The 20,163-nt window shown below is 44.2% G+C and overlaps 3 protein-coding genes across 7 annotated transcripts in view; 1 reads left to right on the top strand and 2 right to left on the bottom strand.

The window, feature by feature from the left end:
* The window catches only part of LOC308578874 (uncharacterized protein), a 39,254-nt gene extending 27,521 nt beyond the window's left edge, over nucleotides 1-11,733 (top strand). The window contains exon 2 of the mRNA XM_081179501.1: nucleotides 11,211-11,733. The gene's annotated coding sequence lies outside the window, so the exon portion shown is untranslated. The remainder of the gene's footprint in view (nucleotides 1-11,210) is intronic.
* Nucleotides 9,609-12,902, bottom strand: PIN4 (peptidylprolyl cis/trans isomerase, NIMA-interacting 4). Its single transcript, XM_081179503.1, has 4 exons — nucleotides 12,757-12,902; nucleotides 11,743-11,816; nucleotides 10,786-10,905; nucleotides 9,609-9,786 (listed from the first exon to the last, which is right to left on the bottom strand). The coding sequence occupies exons 1-4, from the start codon at nucleotides 12,794-12,796 to the stop codon at nucleotides 9,628-9,630; spliced, it is 393 nt and encodes a 130-aa protein (XP_081035629.1). The 5' UTR covers nucleotides 12,797-12,902; the 3' UTR covers nucleotides 9,609-9,627.
* Nucleotides 12,903-18,028: 5,126 nt separating this feature from the next.
* Nucleotides 18,029-20,163, bottom strand: part of ENOX2 (ecto-NOX disulfide-thiol exchanger 2) — a 46,019-nt gene continuing 43,884 nt past the window's right edge. For all 5 annotated transcript variants that reach the window (XM_081179430.1, XM_081179429.1, XM_081179433.1 and 2 more), the window contains exon 15: nucleotides 18,029-18,249. In XM_081179430.1, the coding sequence (XP_081035556.1) occupies nucleotides 18,115-18,249 (135 nt within the window). In that variant the 3' untranslated portion in view covers nucleotides 18,029-18,114. The remainder of the gene's footprint in view (nucleotides 18,250-20,163) is intronic.

The raw sequence follows: 20,163 nt of genomic DNA, 5'->3' as shown, positions 1-20,163 counted from the left end.
AACCCACTGGGTGAAAGCCAATGACTGTGGAATAGAAATGTGGGGTGATCATCTTCAGGAGCAGATATACCAGATCTCTAAGGATCTCCTTAACGTTAAAAATTTTTTAGCGATAACAAACGGGCTGCTCCTGACCCTAGTGGATAACTTCAAACAACATGTGAGCGCTTCAGACCAGAATACAAATCCCCTAGCCAGCCCGGATCCACCACTCCCCAGCAAACCCCGGAGGAAAAAAGCTGAGCCTACGATGAAGAAAACCAAAAACATGAAAAACCTAAGGCGGCTTAAGACAACTCACCGTACCTGTAAAAAATATTGGCAGAAGCTCTTTAATCTTCTTCCATCCCTTTCTACAAGTGGAAAAAACAAATCCAAGTCGAGTGCCATCAAAGAGACACGTAAAGTAGATACACCCATAAAAGAATCTAAATTAAGTTCTGAAGAATCAACACCGAGCTGGGACAAAGGAACTGATCCGTCTGCAGTCATATCGCCCCAGAGTCCTCTCATGGCCAGCACAGAATCAGCAGACAGAGGTGAGCAGGCGATCCAAACTATTGAGGGGAACCACTCCTCCCAAGTTCGACAGATGTTGTGTCCTAAAAGAGAATGGAGTTTAGTCCTAATCCCACAAAAGCTTGTCTTTGCTAATTACCCTAAACCGCCTAGATTTTATGCAGGGTTGGACCGTATAGACCACTTTTTGTTTATTATAAGTGGCATTTTACCGGGGGTAGTAAAAGCAACTGACATAGCCGCTATAGAGTATCTACATCAAGATGATTGCTCGGTACGAGCATTGATTACTTTTTTAGATCACAATCTGGCCAGTTTCATTTTTAGAGCTAAAAACCTATTCAAAAAAGAAAGAATAGTTCTGTTAAGAATATTTGAAAATAGAGCACCTGCAACCTCTCTGATAGGGCCCAAGAGCATAGGAGTGGAAGTTCACAAAAGGGAAAAAACCAACCACCAAAACCATCGAAATAGAAAGCATAAGCTCCAGCAGGATCATCCCCACCAAACAGCACCAAATGAAAAAAAGGAAGCCTCACATCCAACTGGCGTCGGGCCTCCCACGTGGGATAGTGAGGACTCCGTTTGGGAGGAAGAACTCTCGCTGATAAAGCGATTCTGGTCACTGCACTCTCCAGCTCAAACAGAGATCCTGAAAAGATTTGATTTACTTCGAAGCAGACTAGAAAAAAAGGATGATCAAGGTGAGACAATGAAGGACCCTTATGTGCAGCCCATATCTCCCAAATGTCTGGTGGATAAGAAGACAGTGGGAGGCACCTTTAAATGTGTAGACGTGGAATTACAATCAGAGCCCCCTGTGATGTACAATAAAGTAAGACCAAAGCAAGGTGTGAAACCTCAAAGCTCCTGGCACAGCTATCTTAAATTGTCTCCGAATGAATTAGCTTCCCCCCCAACTCCAAAATCTAGCCCCAAATCACCAAGAAAAGAGGATCACTACACTCTCTCCAAGCAGCCAGCCTCGAAAAGAACCAACGGGTGTGTTTTTTTAGACACCAAAGAATTGCTGGACATGGTGGAGACATAGATCCAGCTCCCCGAAGGGCCCGGGGCCTAAAAGTGCTGTCTTGGAATATCGCGGGCTGGCACGCCAAGAAAAATAATCAACAATTTTTGTGTTACCTTAAGCAATTTGACATCATCTTCTTTCAGGAGACATGGCAGAATGACCCTATATTTCTTAATGGGTATAACTGCCACTACCTGCCTGCCTCTCCATCTCAAAGGGGCGGCAGATCTAGTGGTGGCCTAGCTTGCCTCATTTCCACGGAGCTAGCGCACTCTCTAACAGCCCTACCCAGCTGCAATTCCTTAGCAACAGCCGCTCTACTTAGCTTCAAGAGAACTATTCTCTTGCTGGTCAATGTCTATATTCCCCCAGGCCAAAAAAAACCCGTTGTTAAGGCTACATGGGCGGAGCTAGAGGCGTTCTTAGAGCCTCTCGAATCTACTTACCCGTCTGCCCTGACTATTGTGTGTGGAGACTTCAACGCTCGTATAGGAACAGATGACAACAGTCTATACACCCATTTCAACCAATTTATGGACCCTGAAGAACAGATGGATATTGGCGCGACACGTCTGTCCAAAGATGGTAGAAGTAATTTCCCAGGTCTCTGCTTAGTGCAGGCTGCTAGACGGAGGGAACTGCTGATATTAAACGGCAATATAGAGGGGGACCGCCCCGGGGAATATACCCATTTCTCCAAGGCTGGGGGAAGTGTTATAGATTATATCTTAATCTCAAGATTTGCTCACAGCTTTATAAGGAAGTTTCAAGTGGGCCATAATACTCTGAGTGATCACCTACCTCTAATTTTAGAGCTTGCAGGTGGGCCTTTTGACTATTCTATTGCCGAGCCACAATATATACCTTCTGTAAATTTGGATATACCTGCCCCCAAAAGACTCAAATGGTCCCCAATATTGAATGAAAACCTAACCCTCCTTCTTCAGTCAGTGGAGTTAAAGCTTATTCGCTCCGCTATTGTATCAGGAAATTCAGCAGCTGCGATTATGGAACGCTTTAAATTACTCTTGGAAAGATTGAAACCCCATTTAACAACAGCGATACATAGCTCCGCTACAAAGAGGGCAAAGGACGGAGCTAGCTGGTTTGACCTGGAGTGCAGGCAAACAAGGAGACAAATGAGAACAGCCTACCGGAGATACAGGAAATCAGGGACTGCCCTCCTACTTAATGCTTATATTTATCTGAGACGGTCGTACAAACAATTATTAAGGAGAAAGAAACTGGAAGCTGAAAGAGCCGCATGGCACAGGTTGGTTAAGGCATCGCACGAGAAAGATACTACTTGCTTTTGGCGAACCATATCTGGTCTACTGGACCAGGAGCATACTAATTCCATCTGTACAGTGGAACCAATGGAGTGGTTGCGCCATTTTCAATCTTTGTTCTATGACCAGGAAGCCCAACATTACAAACTATGCATTCAACTGGAGGACCTACCTCATTGGCCAGCAGTAACTGCGAAGGAAGTTGAGAATTTAATCGCACAATTAAAGAACAACAAGGCCCCAGGGAATGATTACATCCCTGCCGAACTTCTGAAGTCCAACATTGGCTGGTGGGCCCCCCTGCTGGCGTCTTTATTTTCTTGGATCGACTCAACGGGTTTACTCCCAGATGGTTGGACTGAGGCAATAATTATCCCAATCTATAAAAAAGGACCCATGACAGATCCGGCGAGTTATAGACCAATCAGCCTTCTGCCTATACCCAGCAAACTATATGCCAAACATCTTTATACCAAGCTAACTAGCTGGCTGGAAACCGAAGCTATTCTAGCGGAAGAGCAAGCGGGTTTCAGGCAAGGCAGATCCACCATAGACCATTGCTTCACCCTAGCCTATTTAATTGACAAATATGCCAAAAAATCCCGTGGGGTGTTATATGCAGCCTTTATCGATCTAAAGGCTGCTTTCGATTCAATTCCACGTGTAAGACTCTGGGACAAATTGAGCACCTCTAGCATAGACAAAAGACTATTATTTCTGATCAGCTGTTTATACAAAGACACGGTGCTGCATGTAAGAACTTCGTTAAATGGCCATCTTATAGGACCAGTTCCTGTCAGTAAGGGGGTCAAGCAAGGTTGCATCCTGGCCCCAGTTCTATTCAACATCTACATCAATGATATGGTTAACTGTTTGTCATCTCCGGACTTCCACGCCCCCAAACTGGCTGACAAAGCAATATCAGTGCTTTTGTACGCTGACGATGCGATACTCCTATCTCGAACAAGAATAGGTTTAAATAGGCTCATAGGTGAATTCTCAGCATACTGTAGAAGAGAGCAACTTGCAATAAACTATCAGAAAACCAAAATCATGGTTTTTGCAAGGAAACACAGACAGTACAGCTGGAGGATGGATAACCAGACAATTGAACAAGTCAAAGCCTTCAAATATCTGGGTATCGTTTTCCAGTCGACCGGGTCCTGGGATGTCCATCAAAAATGTGCCAAAGAAAAGCTGCTCAAAGCATCAAGATGCTGTCCCGCTTCTTCTATACGAAAGGGGGCAGATACATCCCAGCAGCCCTTGAAGTTTTTCAAGCAAAACCTCTGGCGCAGTTACTGTACGGGGCGCAAATCTGGACGGGGATCCATTGCTCCAGTCTCGAAACTGTCCAGTCCAAATTTCTAAGGCAGATACTCGGTGTCCCCTCCTGTGTTCCAAACGCAGCATTACGACTCGAGGCCTGCCTTCCATCTGTGGAAACTCGGACCTGGCAGAGAACATTTAATTATTGGCTTCGTCTTAATCTGAATCCTCCTGGTCTACTGCCGCTAGTAATGCAAGACCCTCACAAAAGCAAGTGGTTTAAAACTGTGCAGCAAAAACTCCTTACATGCGGTCTGCACTCACAGTCCCTACTATCAATGGGCCTCATTAAAGCAAAGAGTCTAATAGGCCAGCGCCTGAAAGACATTGAACGACAAAACAACCTGACTATCTTAAAGAAACTGTGCCCATGGTATACCTATTTTCCCCCTTCTCATTTTGATTCTCCAGCTTCATATTTGTCTAAACTAACCATCCCAAAATACAGACGTGCCTTTACATTGGCTAGATGGGATGTTCTTCCCTCTGCTGTACTCGAAGGTCGTTACCAAAAGACTCCATTTGAAAAACGACTCTGTCCATGTGGAGATGGTAACACGGAAACAGTGTCCCACGTCCTTCTTACTTGCCCCCTTTATAAAGACCTAAGGAATGAGATTATTACTCCACTCATTCTCTCCAACCCCGGCCGTTCACCAGATATTACACTGTATTTTCTATTATCTGATACGGATAGTCAGATAACAGAGAAGGTCGCGAGGTACATCGAGAGAGCTGCGAAATTGAGGGCCACCATCTGAGTGACAGACCTGTTCACCCGACGGACCTCCTTTGCCTGTTCTTTTCTTCCTTTTATCCCTATTCTCACTTTTAACTCTTGTACAGCTGTGGCCTGTTGGCTTTGCTAATAAAGTTTTGAATTTGAATTTGAATACAACATAGAAACAAAATTCCAAAGAATCTCCTGGGCTTCCCTCCTCTCCTTTTTGGGTCCTATTGTTAATCATTTCCTCCTGCATCTTTTATAATAATCCATATCTTTTACTGTTCCATTGTGTCCCAAAATTCACTATTAAACTACAGTACAAGTGTTTTTCCAATACCTCGCTATTTCTTTCTGGCTTCCCTTCCCACACCGATTTCTAGGTACAGCCCGACCATCTGCCATAGGGATTCCTTCATTGCAGAGAGTTAGTCTAGATGAGCCTCAGGATCCCTTCCAGCTCTATTAGTCTAAGTAGCATTTAAAATGGGGGGGGGGAGGTTAGCTTTTACAACCCAACTTATCACCAAGGGAGCTCATATCCCTTAAGTCCGTTGTCGGCCACAGAAGAAAGGGTAGAGGCAGAAACCAGTTAAAGGAAAGCAAGGCAGATCTTTATTTTTCTGTTGCAACAGAGTCCCCACCCCACCCCTTTGCTAGGTGCTGAGGAGACCCAGAACAAAGGTGTGTATCAACTTTTAAAATCTTTAGAAATTGCCCAATTCCTTAGTCAAACCATCCCAAATCATAATACAAACGTCACAGAAAGAGGTGGCCTGAAACAGGGATTTGATAGTATTATGACTGTCTTGTCTGCCAGGATACCTGATGATGCTTGCTGATTGTCTTTTCCTGGCCAGCCTCGGCCATTCTTTAGGCATAGCAAATGCCTTGGTTCTTGAATCCATTGTCACCCCTACCTTTATTCATACACAGAATATGCTCTTTTGACAGGTCTGCTTTTAACAGATACTTGCCAGACTGGTTTTACAGAGAGGTGGCAAGAAGTTTATCGCCAGTCTATTGGGAAATGTTTTACCAGCAACTTCTTGCCATCCGTAGCATTTCAGCTCAGGTTTTACTGGTAAATGAGATATTTCATCAATAAATTGGTGGATTCATTGAGAAAACAAGGTGAAGTGAAAGCACCCTCTGTAAAAAGGCACATCTGGATACTTTGTTACCATTTTGACAGAGTTATACAGTGATACCTCGGGTTACATACCCTTCAGGTTACATACGCTTCAGGTTACAGACTCCGCTAACCCAGAAATAGTGCTTCAGGTTAAGAACTTTGCTTCAGGATAAGAACAGAAATCGTGCTCCGGTGGTGTGGCGGCAGCAGGAGGCCCCATTCGCTAAAGTGGTGCTTCAGGTTAAGAACGGTTTCAGGTTAAGAACAGACCTCCGGAACGAATTAAGTACTTAACCCGAGGTACTACTTATTGCACTTGCTATTTACAGAAGGGTTCCTATTGCATTGCCTGTAGTTACACACAGGAGTTTGGGTGTTTTGTGGACATACATATACGTACCAGTTACAGATGGGTAGCCGTGTTGGTCTGCCATAGTCAAAATAAAAAAATTCCTTCCTGTAGCACCTTAAAGACCAACTAAGTTAGTTCTTGGTATAAGCTTTCGTGTGCATGCACACTTCTTCAGATACACTGTATCTGAAGAAGTGTGCATGCACACGAAAGCTTATACCAAGAACTAACTTAGTTGGTCTTTAAGGTGCTACAGGAAGGAATTTTTTTATTTTATACATATACGTAGATACACTTAATTTTAATATGTCGTTATTTTTCCATACCAAAACTATACAGACACACTTTACAGACGCCAAGTTTCTCTCTATAGCCCACTAAAACAATGAAACACAACTGATCAGGAAGGTCACTTGGACAAGCACAACTGAGCGATTTGTACAAGAATGCAGTGGTTGTGGGGCCTATCCATTGGTGAACTCCTATATGCAACCACTGTAAAAGGACATGATCTTTTGCAATGCACATTTCTAGTATGTTCTAACTGGAAGTATTTGCCTTCCTTTAGTGCATGTGCAGCATCAAATCTGTTTTAAAAGCATTGTTTTTGCTTGTCTGTGTATAAGCCACAAATTCAGAATCTATCTATCAGAAGGAGGGAGAGCTCCTTCCTCAATTTGAGAATCACTTAGGACAGTTCTTGTGGTTCTCAGATGTCTGCATAACAGAGGCACACTCAGGCATTCAACCCTGAACCGAGAAACTACTTTTTGCAACTGGCACCTGCAGAGATCTGTCGGTGCACACTGATGTGCTTTTGTCCTGCAGAACCATTTGTATCTATTAATTAGGCCTGCCCTGGCCCTTCTTCCCAGGTTCTTCACGAAGGTGCTGGGTTCACCACCATGCATTTATGTGAAGCCTTGCACAACCCTGGGGAAATGCCTGCAATGTACTTCTTCGCGTTTTGGAAAACTAGTCCGGACATCCAGTTTCAGCATGTAAGCTATAAAGCATTTCCTTCCTTGGCTATGTATCTAAGACTGCCCAAGACTTAGACCTCTTACTTAGAAGTACGGTACATCTCTTAGAACTACATGGGATGAGCTTTCAAATAAAGATGCTGAAAAGTGGACCCCTCTCTGGAGATAAACCTGGCCGTTGTGGTGTAATTAACCCATTTTGGGTTTTATGTTTGGAAGGAAGAGGAGAAGCGATTGTCAGTGTGGAGAGATAATGGAACTGAATGGAAACCTAGTTTGTAAGAGCTCTTATAGCAAGGCTTGTAAGAGTTGTTGTGGCCGCTAAAATAAAGTTCGGACAATGGTCTAAAGCAGGGAGGGATTTCTCAAGCCTGGGGACCAAATGAAGCCCCAGCCCTCTGGACTGTTCCCAGACCACAGCACACCTGTGTCAAACACTTCCCTGGCTCTGCTCTGCACTCTCAAGTTATGTTTGACATTTGTTTAAATCTAACAACACAAAGGAAAAGATAGGGTGTTGTGCCTGGCTATAAACTCTGATCATTCTTTTTGCTAGCCAGCATGGATAGAAAGGGGCTTGCCTGTGTGCAGTAACTGGCCTACTGAACAAAGGTAAAATTATAATCCATTATTCTACCCACATTTCCTTCTGGCCCTGCCTACCACTGACATCTGGCCCCCAGAAGAGAATGTGGTTCTTGGGCTGTAAAAGGTTCCTCAACCCTAGTCTAAGGGCATATGATGCAGCTTTGTTGCTGAAGCTAAGAAATTTTAGCCATATAAACTGCATGCCTGGAAACCATGCAGAAACTGCCTTTAGCATTTTGGAAGGGTGGGGTTTGGGGGGGAGTAAGTGACACCCACAGTGCTAGAGTGAAGGCTTTCTTTGCATGCTTGAGATCCTAGGTTTTACTCCCTAACTTAAAAGATTTTGGACTTGATATTGAATCATTAATGGATTACTGCAGGTCGTTCCCCTTCAATACCCTCAAAGAGTTACAGGGGGATAGCCCCTTACGCCCCATTTATCCCATCTGGGACCCCTCCTGAGGTGCCCTGAAGGCTGCTTGTCATGTTTGCTGCAAAACAATAAAAATAAAACCTAGCCCTTTTTTACCAGTCACGTGGGCCAGCTTTAAAGAATTACTGCTGTTGCTGCCACCTACCCAGGAAGAACAAACCACGTAGAAGAGCCCTGCTGGATCAGACTAATGGTCCATATCTAGCCAAGCTCCTTTTTCCCATTGTGACCAGTCAGAAGTTTCTTCAGAAGTCCACAAGCAAGGCATGAAGGTAACAGCCCTCTCCTGCTGGTGCTCCCCACAAACAGAGATATTCAGAGCCATGCTGCTTCTGATTCTGAAGGAACTGAATACAGTGGTGCCTCGCAAGACGAAATTAATCCGTTCCGTGAGTATCTTCGTCTAGCGGTTTTTTCGTCTTGCGAAGCAACCCTATTAGCGGCTTAGCGGCTTAGCACTATTAGCGGTTTAGCGGCTATTAAAGGCTTAGCGGCTTAGCTGCTAAAAGGCTATTAAAGGCTTAGCGGCTTAGAAAGGGGGGGGGGCGAGCGAAAAAAAATCTCAAGACTTGCAAGACATTTTCGTCTTGCAAAGCAAGCCCATAGGGAAATTCGTCCTGCGAAGCGCATTGAAAAACGGAAAACCCTTTCGTCTAGTGGGTTTTCCGTCTTGCGAGGCATTCGTCTTGCGGGGCACCACTGTATCAAGACTACATACACACCCTACATTTAAAGCACTTGAATCCCCCCAAAGAATCCTGGGAACTGTAGTTTAACCACTGCAGGGCTACAACTTCCAGTGCACTTCACAAACTGCAGTTACCTAGATTATTTGGGGTAGGAGGGTGCTTTAAATGTCTGGTACATACAGAGCCTAGCCTCAGTGGCTAATTGCACTTACAACCTTATTGGCCATGAATTTTAAAGCTGTCTTAACTAAAGGCCAAACTAAAGGCTAAACCAAGAAGGAGGGAATGATGCACTTTCTCTATACCATGTATAATTTCATTAAGGTCTATCATGTCCTTCCTTGCGTGTCTCCTTTCTACACTACCCACCCTCAATGTTTCAGTTTTGATTCCCAATACACACACGGTTTCTCACCCCACCATGGTGTACACACACCAGCCTTGACACACCTAGGGAGGGTGTGTGGAAATCAACCTCCAATTTCTCACGCAACCATACCAAGGGTTTAAATGAAAGGGAAGAAATTCCTAGCATCACAGAGAAACATTTTTTTTATTTACGCCCTTCAACCATTATGATGTGATAGCCAAACTTTGTTTTCACAGGGGGGTCTGTGTACACGGGCTTGTCCATACTGCTGACAGGCAAGGCGAAGGCTGCATCTTGGAAGGGCCCCACCATAGAGCCTCTGCTCATCCAGCCCAGATCTCCCTGGAAAAGAAGAACAACGGGAGACTGTTAAAGCCCTATAGCAGGGCTGTTGGCCAGATTTCAGTATGTTTAGTTCTTAGCAGAACTTCAGGGCCACCAACCATAGCCAGGGTAGCTGTGGGGATGGGGCTACTGTTCCCCATGAGCCCCCACATTGTGCTGACCTTTTTGTACACATATAAATCCACATGTGAGTTACTACACACCAGAGATTCTAACAGTCTAATTTAGAAAGGGAGGAGGGAAGTTGCTGAAGTGGCTGCTATAACAAAGTGAGAGTGAGAAGCCCTCACCAGTCTCCTGTACATCTTCCAGTGATCAACCAGGAGATCCAACCTCTCTTCTGCCCTTCCTTACTCTAAAAGGCACAAGCCCTTACAGCTGGACCTCAGTTCCCTCTCCAATATGCTATACCTTGCTTGCTTTCTGCACATGCTCCTGACAAACCTAATTAGCTTTTCCTGTAGGTCAGGTTGCTAAGATATCGTCAACATTTTGCTTAAGTCAAAATAAAAAAATTCCTTCCTGTAGCACCTTAAAGACCAACTAAGTTAGTTCTTGGTATAAGCTTTCGTGTGCATGCACACTTCTTCAGATACACAGCTTAAGTTCGTTCTTCGTTCCCTTTCACTCTCACCTTTCCAAGCTTCCTCACCTCCTGTGTCCTCTTCTGTTAGGATTTCCACTGAAAGTTCTTGAGGCCAGAGACCTGTCTTTTTAAAAACTCATTTTGCTTCTGCAAAGTGCTGTACTCACAGATTTCATTTGGCTCTGCCTCTGTGTTTCTGCTGCAGCTAAGCTTCACTCTAGTCTTTTAAATCTAGATCTCAGTTAGCTCAGTGTTTCTAAATCATACAGAAGAACAGGCAGTGAAGTAGCAAAAGCAAGACTATGGCACCTTGGCTGCCTCTTTCTCTCAAGTCCTCAGGGCAACAAAGGAAAGGTGGCAACCACAGCAACAAGGTGGTCTGTCAGCACAAAACAGAAAGAGGCACATACCCCTTGTCTGGCTTTGTCCTCGCTGTACTGAGAGGCTACTTCACTGAAGCGCACCCCAGCCTTGAGTTTTTCCAATGCCTCCAGGCATCTGCTATGCTTCTCACATAGAATATGCCTCACCTAAAAAAAAGCAGAATACAGATTAGACAAGCATACACCACTCTGGCTGAAGAGGCAACCCAGTCAGATGGGTGGAATATAAATAATAAATTATTATGAATGATGTATTATTATTATTCCTCAAGAGGTAATGCAACCAACGACAACTCTGGCATTTGACTGTAATTTAATGTGGTTTACAGTACCCCATCTCACTATAATAATTTGTAATAATAATTTATTATTTGTACCCCGCCCAAAACTACACTAAGATGTCACACATTAAAAACTTCCCTGAACAGGGCTGTCTTCTGAATATCAGGTAGTTGTTTATCTCTTTGACATCTGATGGGAGGGCGTTCCACAGGGCGGGTGCCACTACCAAGAAGGCCCTCTGCCTGGTTCCCTGTAGCTTTGCTTCTCACAATGAGGGAACCGCCAGAAGGCCCTCGGCGCTGGACCTCAGCGTCCGGGCAGAATGATGGGGGTGGAGACGCTCCTTCAGGTATACTGGGCCGAGGCTGTTTAGGGCTTTAAAGGTCAACACCAACACTTTGAATTGTGCTCAGAAACATAGTTGTGCATCCCATAGCATTGAGTCATTAGTGTAGGGGAGAGGTGTTGAACTCCAACTCCCATCAGCCAGCAGTAGTCCAGCAACATCTGGAGGGGCACAGAACCCCCACCCTCCTTGTGCAGACTGATGTCAAGCTAGCTGTGTTGAGCGGCTAGAGATCAGGAAGGAAGTCACCCTCCCCGCTTTAGCTGAATTACACTGTACATACATTCTTGTCTCTTTCGTGTCTAAAATTGCACCCCTGGGACACCATCCAAGGTGAAATGAAACAAAACACCCACCTTCACACTGCTGCCACCTCCTTTAGGGCCCTGGGCTTTCTTATCTGCAGCATCACTGCCAGAGGATGCTCCACCTATGATAACACACAAGGTCAGAGGCAACGGTGAGACACCCTGGGTGCGCTATGACACCTTCCTTCCATAGCGCCAAGCCCACACTCTGCTCAGCTGTGTGTGTACCCTGTGCAGCCAAACTCCAGGTTGCCAGTCTCACAGCAATGCACAGAAGCATGCTAGACTTAAGCTGCTATAAGGCAAAGGCTGCTCACCCTGCTTGAACCCAGGCAGGATGTGAAAGTGCACAGAAACCCCACAATCAAAGCACTGGGAACTTAATCACAATGACAGCTTTTTTCTTTCCCCATTCCTGGTTTACTTGACATTCTGCCTGAAGAAGCATACTGTACCAGAGAGAATATGAAAAATTGCTCCTTGTTTTGTAACACTGGTTGATCCTGATAAAAAGTATCCCCTCACTTTGTCGTGACTTATGTGCATCCGAACCGCTGTTCTGTACCATCTGCAGCTGGGGAGGAGGGCTCATGCCTCTCCAAACGCAGTACAATGGACACCATTACTGACCCTGCTGGCTGACTGGGGCCGATGGGAGTTGGGAGCATCTAGAGGGCCACAGGATTATATATCCTTGATCTGGGATATGCTGTACCACAAACCGGTCTCTTTGTGAGTCAAGGGGCTGGAAACCTATTAGGGCATCCCAGGCACGTGTGGAAACCCACATGTCTCGGAGATCTCTGCACGTCATCCTGGTGCTTAAATTTGCTTCAGGCCGGTTTAAGATGAGCAGGGGGGGAGGGGGCAAGCAGAGACTCTTAGGCTGTACTGTCCCTTCTGGGAGAGTAAGGCAGAGAAGACAAATCAGGATTCCTGGTGTCCCTGTTATCAGCACCTGGCTGGGGAGAAGGAAACTAGGACTCCTGGGTTCTCTGGTTGCAGCTGGAATTCATCCCATTCACCCCATCCCACCCCCAGTCAGCGCCCCCCATCCCTTACCCTTTCCCCCTTTGCCACCGCTTTTCCCTTTCGGAGGCATCTCCACGGCTTCTTCCGCCCTCTCTGAAGTGCTGCGGCGTCGCTCTCCTCTGACGTAATATCCCGCGACTCAACCGACCGGGCGCCCCTTCCCCTTTGCGAAAGCGGACCAATTAGATGCCTGCGGGGCGGGGCTTCACAGCATCTGTCAAGCGCAGTGACAGAGCGGGGCGCGCGGAGGATTTCTGCGAGACAGCCCTTTCCCGGCATCGCTAACGTTCTGTCAAGTCGGGTTTCACCATTTCAGCAAAACCCTGATCACAGGCTTGTCGATAAACCCAGAGAAGTGTGTTTACTGGCAAACGGGAGACCGTGTGGACAGTCCTCCTTTGCTAGCCCCCGCAGTCGCCTACATGCAAGAGAGCTGAAGGTGGCATACGTGGTTCCCTCTTCTCCCATGTTATATCCACAAAAAGTTAGGTTGAGAGACGGTGGCTGGCCCTTGGTTCCCCAATGAGCTCTCTCAGAGTGGGAATTTGAACCCTGGTCTCTCCCAGGTCTTCCCCAACATTCTTTACTTACACCGTATTGGTATGCACTGTGGTGCACCGAGGCAGATAAACAAGGCTGTATTGCTGTAATTATTGTAGGGTACGAATACTGTGTGCTAATATTTTCAATATTTACTCATCTCTTGAGTGGACTCTTCAGATTGGCATTGAAAGTGCACCCAGGGCTCAGCTGGGGGTTTCAATACAAGTCCAAAGATCACAGATGAGAGACAAAAATACTTTGAAAACATTAAAGTAGGAAATAAAGGAGGAGTTACTGCTCTTTCTTCCATCTCCACCACCTCAGGACGCCCCAAGACATAGATTTTGGGGTCCAGTTTGAGCATCTCAAGTTTAAGTCTCAGAGTCATAAGCTGGTCTCATGTTACTGTCTCTTTACCTTGGGTTGCTTGCTTCCAGTCTTAGTCTTACTAAGAGCAGATCCATTGAAATTTATGGACTTGACTAACTTAGATCCATTAATTTGAATGTGTCTATTGTGAGACGTTAGTTGGATAAAACCACTTGACTATAGTATTACATAGTATTATTTTAAAAAAATAAACAAACCCAGCCATTTTGAAAGAGAAAATACTATGTATGTTTCCCTAAACTTCCATTTTCATCCAGTGGAAAGACTTGATCCCTCCCACTATGAAGAGAACCAATACTTTCCCCTTCTCTATGTTCCATTTTCCTGGGCCTTCACATCTTTAATTCCAACCCTTTACCATTGGGCTACAGCTCTGAGCCCTGTTTCAGTATCAGAAAGTATTTTAAGAACCTAGTAGTCCCATGACACCACTAGGTACAATCTTCATTATCTGATATTTTGGTTTGGCCACAAAGAGTTTCAGACTTTAGAGTGCTGGATACTTGCCCAGCCTAATGGCAATGCCAAACCAAAATATCAGATAAGGAAGATTGTGTTATTATATGCTTGCCTATGTTACCTGTACAGGGACGTGCGTGGTGCTGTGGGTTAAACCACAGAGCCTAGGGCTTGCTGATCAGAAGGTCGGCGGTTCGAATCCCCGCAACGGGGTGAGCTCCTGTTGTTTGGTCCCAGCTCCTGCCAACCTAGCAGTTCGAAAGCACGTCCAAGTCCAAGTAGATAAATAGGTACCGCTCTGGCGGGAAGGTAAACGGCGTTTCCGTGCGCTGCTCTGGTTCGCCAGAAGCGGCTTAGTCATGCTGGCCACTTGACCCGGAAGCTGTATGCCGGCTCCCTCGGCCAGTAAAGCGAGATGAGCGCTGCAACCCCAGAGTCGGTCACGACTGGACCTAATGGTCAGGGGGTCCCTTTACCTTTACTATGTTACCCGGACCCTTAAAAACAATCTTCCACCTAGCGTAATCTAACATTACAGAGGGCAGTACAGTCAAGTCCGCTTTAAACATAAATAACTGAGAAAAAGCAGGGCCCTTCAGCATCTGGACAGCAGACCAACCAGGTGTACAGGTTACCTGGTCACTGTCTTCCTCAAATACTAAGATGAATTTATTTTTACATTTTTGAATTTGTATGTATGTATATAAATTAACATATGCACACATGTCCTTGGTTTTGTTTTTATGGTGATGTAGATATTCTGGCAATCTATAAGCGGCCATCCAATGTTGCCAGAACAAATATGATCCCCATCAGAGGCCCTGTTGCTTTGTGCCATTGTTGCCATCGGATGCAGAACGGGGCATTTTTTAATACAGTCTCTAGTGCCTGCCATACTTTCCTGCCTTTGGCAGAGCAGCTTATTTATTTGAAGAGGGATTTTGTGTTTTTACTGACTGCTGTGCATACAGAGTTAATGAACTGTTGCCACTTCTGATAATGCTTCTTGTTTAACAGTGATCATTTTAATATTTTAAACAGCTTGTTTTATGTTGTATCAGTTGGACTCCAATAGTCACTTTAAATAGAAAAATCTTAATGCAGAAAACACATGGTAAAATATGAAAATAAATTTCACATGGCCTAGCAGGAGTTTCTATGGCCAATCTATTCTTACTGCCATCTTTCTCAGTGTAGACTTTAATCATCAGGGCACAGAAAACATAGGTTGACCCATGGTACAGGCTACCTGCAAACCACCCTGTGATCTTCAGGTGGAGGGTGGTATAGAAATTTAATAAAGAAATGTTATAAGTGTGTGGGTGCCAGACTCCCCTAAATTCCTGGGTCCAGTAGTATCAGAATTTAATTTATGCTTAGGGTGTTAAAACTGGGTGCCAGACTCATGTGTTTTAAGTTAGGTGCTAGACTTCTAAAATCCATGGATCCAGTGAGTGTTAGAATATAATTCAAGCTTGGGGTGCTAAGACACTTTTAATCCCTGGAATCAGCAAAGTGTCAAAGCTAATTAAGTCAGAATAGTCTCCTGTGTTGTTGCGACTGTCTAAGGTGATAAGTGATCAGACCAGAACAGAGAATCAGACAGAAAATGGGTGTGGCCCCTCCATCAACAGATAAAGCCAGAGTTTTAAAAGTTAGAAGCAATGTGAGATAGATGCATAGAGAGCATGGTTAGACAGTCTTAGATCCAAGACTGTAGTTATGGAAGAAGCAAGACATTTTGGGGGGTGTTGATGATGTAAACCCATCCACCATAGGCTTAGGTTATATGTATTTGTAAATAAACCCGATAGCCTAAAGACACCACAGTCTCCGCTGTGCCTCATTTCCAAAAGGAAACACAAACCCTGGGTAAAGTGCCTGGAACCCCCTGGAATCTTGCACCACTTGGAGATTGGAGGTGGCATGCAACAATAATACAGTGGTGCCTCGCAAGACGAAAATAATCCGTTCCGCGATTCTCTTCGTCTAGCGGTTTTTTCGTCTTGCGAAGCAACCCTATTAGCGGCTTAGCGCTATTAGTGGTTTAGCGGCTATTAAAGGCTTAGCAGATTAGCAGCTAAAAGGCTATTAGCGGCTTAGCGGCTTAGAAGAAGGGGGGGAGCGAAAAAAATCACAAGACTCGCAAGACATTTTCGTCTTGTGAAGCAAGCCCATAGGGAAATTCGTCTTGCGAAGCGCATTGAAAAACGGAAAACCCTTTCGTCTAGCGGGTTTTTCGTCTTGCGAGGCATTCGTCTTGCGGGGCACCACTGTAATAGCACCCAGCAGATTGTAGCAAAGATACCACACATGGAGGAGAGCCACCACTCATGTTAAAAACCCTTAGCAATTTTGCAAAAGAATTCAGTGTTGCAGAATCAGCTTGATGAAAAGTCAGAGATCTATGATCAGAAACACCCCACCCCCATTTCTTCTAAATAGTTGTTAAAAGCAACTGGGGGGGTGTCAAAACTGAACTGGGATCACAGAGCCAGGAGAGATGCATTGGCATCTTTAATTTGTATTTAATTAGTTGTTGTTTTTAAATCTGCATAGGAATTGTTTTTAAGAAAATTTTATTCATTTGCCACTTGATGTTTGCCCCTGCCCCAGGGCAACTTTGGGAGAAAGGGTAGGATGTGAATTTAATAAACAAACAATATAACCTCCACTCAGGAGCTGTCATTTTCTCACCATGACAAATAGCAGCTTCTAGGGGAGAAAGGGAAGATTTCAATCAGGAAAGCAGCACAATGGAATGAATTTTTAATAGACCACCCCTGTCTACTGTAGCACTGCAGTCACATTCCAATCTCCTTTCTTCCACAATGGCTATTAAAATAAAATTTTAAGAGACAGCTGGTCTGATCATGGACCACCAATGTGTCATCTAGCCTGGCCCTTACAAACCTTTGCTAGGACAACCATTCCCAAGTTTAAACACATGGAATGTGCTCAAAGCAGCGAATGTAAGCACCCAGGGGAGGGTGGTCCATTAGGGCAAATGGAGAACTGCCCCACAAGGCTCAGTCTGCTCTCAAGTAGCTACCACCTGCCTACCTTCTTACTTGCATCTAGAGGGTGGCACTGGCTGTCAGCTTCCTTCCCCTTAGTCTTGTTAGGATATTTCCGTTCCACCTTAAAAGGGAGCAGGATGTTTGTGTCACAACCTGCGTATTTCCTGTTCACAGGATGTTTATGTTAGCTATTGCTTTCGTTTCTCACTCTGTCGGAGACACTGACGCAGAACAGTCATGTCTTTCTTTGTTCTGATCAACGCTGAATAAAAGCTTGTAAATAATGCTCTTCTGCGTGCAACTTTTGGCTGTGCATTATCTGCTGATAGAGCGTGCATGAGCTCTAGAAGAAACTCATTTCGCTAATTGCTGAATCTGTGTGACTACGGGAGATCGATGGACGTCCGGCAGCCGGCTTGGGGGCCATGATGGACTTTATCTCCCTGGCAGTATCCCAACAAGTCTAAGTGTTGCCCTTTTAGAACTCAGCAGGGAGGAGGATGTGGACAAAATTAGTTGGCTCCAGCTGTTGTTGGACTTGGCTTGACCAACCCTTGGCCTCCCAGTCTTCTGCTCTACCACACCCAATAGCCACCACTGGGAGACCTCTGCATACACACCAACAATGGAGGTAATGCAAGTGTCTTGAGAAACCCCAGAACTGGAACCAGCTGAAAAAAAGCACTGCTTTGGTCTTTCCACAATTTTCATAACCGTTTGAGAACAGATAGGTCCAAAATGGCTGATTCTGTCCAAATAAAAGTCATGAAACAGAGTAATCACAGCACTGAAATGAAATATTAGATGGTTAGTTTCTAACAGAAATGTTAGGTCTCTCTGGCAGCTGTAAACTCACCCAACAAACCATTTCTGTTGCAAAATGGCAACTATTTCTGCTTGCAATCTTTCTCTTTATTATCAATGATAGAAATCAGAAAAAAAAAATCCATGGTCCAAAGTCCTATTAGCTTCAAGTTCATGTGGCTGTTTTCAGTCCATCAAAGCCACAGAATTTCCACCTTTTTTCAAGGCTTGCTCCAACACCACTCATTTCCTGCTTGAAAGTGTGCTGGAGTCGCATCATGAGGGCTTCCACTTCACTAGCACAAATCTAGAAAAGAAAAACAGCATGTAACTGAAAACAGTTCCAGACAAAAAAAAATGGACGATCCTCTCAGTTCACCATGAAGGGTTAACATTTAACACCTTGGGTGAGATGACATTTCAGGGTATCCTGAACAGATATGCCAGACTCACAATCCTGCTAATGAACTTGGGTCACTCACTGTCCACTGTTTCTCTAGGGAGCTCTTGACTCCAGGAACCAGAAACACCACACCTGCTACTGATGAACTGCACAGACCAGTTTAAAAGATAAGTGAGAATCAAAGAGTCCCCAATCTTTCCAGGGGTTTATCTCTCCCCTCCCACCTTTCCCCCCCTGCTCTTTGGTTTGCAATTCACTGGCTAGAACAGGCATAGGCAAACTCGGCCTCCATATATTAAATCTGGCTAACATAAACAGCCTGCACAATTCATGTTTCTTCAAATTTGTCATATATCCCTTTTGAAAATCTCTACACAAAGGGAGATTTAAATAGAGAGGAGAGCAAGTGCTGTGCTTTGCAACCACAAGAGAGATAACACTTTTTCTGTAAGATTCTTCCTGATAATTTCCCAAATATCTTTGGGGTCAGAATTTTCAAAGTCAGGTAGATTAAGCCCTATCGAGTTCAATTTTCTCCTACAAATCAATGATAAATTGTAAATTACATTATTACTTAAGAGGTCGTAAAGGAGAAAATTAGGCGATAGGGCTCTATGATGCAGGAAGGTCCAATATTTCAAGGTTCTCAACTATACTCTTACTGATAAAGGAAGTATTCCCAATTCACAACATATCAATCACTTGCAATACAGCTGGAATATATCTATTTCCTATAGGAGAAAAAAAAAAGATTTAATATGGTGAGCTGTCACTTTAGCCTTAGCTATTGCAGCACAGATATGTGTGTTCCAATTCATGTTATTTTTAAATACAATTCCCAGATAATTGAAATGCTTCACTTCTTGTATTAGATGTCCATTGATTATCCAATTTTTTGGGTTCCCTCTTTGTAAATTGCATAATTTTTGTCTTATCATAGTTAATTTTGAAGTTATTAAGAGGGCAAAAGTTTGAGAAACTTAAATATTTTTTTTTAACCCAAAGAGGAAAGTGAGATAATTACCACATCATCTGGATATAGTAATAAAAAACCTGGGATATTGTTTAAATAAGGAATATGAGTGGTTACATTTTGAAGAAATAATGGGAGGTCAGATAAAAAGAGATTAAATAGGGTAGGGGCCAAGATGCAGCCTTGCCTAACTCCTCAGTTATTCAGAATTGGACCTACAAGTCTACCATCTTTTGAAACTTTGACATATATTTGGTTACTGGAATGTAAACATTGAATCAACGTAAGCAGGTATGGATCAATACCGAGGTATTCCAATTGGTCCACAGTTTATTACGATCGACCAAATCAAAGGCACTTTTTAAATCTACAAATGCCACAAAGAGTCTTCGTTTGTTTCTCAAGACATATTTGTCCACAAGATGACTTAACACTAGACACTGGTCAAGAGTTGAAGGTCCTGCCTTGAAACCAGCTTGTTCCTTACCAGGTAGACCTTTTGTAAGCATCCATTCTTCCAGTTTAATAAGCAGAGATTTGGCATAGATTTTACTTATGCATGGTAACAAACTAATAGGCCTGTAATTCTCTTGGCAATTCCTATCACCTTTTTTAAAAAAATCGGCACCACTATTGAGTTATTCCACAATTTAGGTACAAAGCCTGAGTGATTGATAGAGTTAAAGAGTGGGACAAGATTAATGGCCCACCATTCCACATTTAATCTCAACAGGTCTACTGAGATGCCTTCCATACGAGGGGATTTTCCTTGCTTAAACGAAAGAATTATCCTTTTCATCTCCTCAACAGTAATTTGAAATTGTGTGGTTATTGCCGAAGAAGAT

This window comes from Podarcis bocagei (genome assembly GCF_964188305.1).
Source record: "Podarcis bocagei genome assembly, chromosome: Z".
NCBI classification, from domain to species: Eukaryota; Metazoa; Chordata; class Lepidosauria; order Squamata; family Lacertidae; genus Podarcis; species Podarcis bocagei.
The sequence above is the reverse complement of the archived record's forward strand: the minus strand, read 5'-3'. Positions and strand labels throughout refer to the sequence as shown.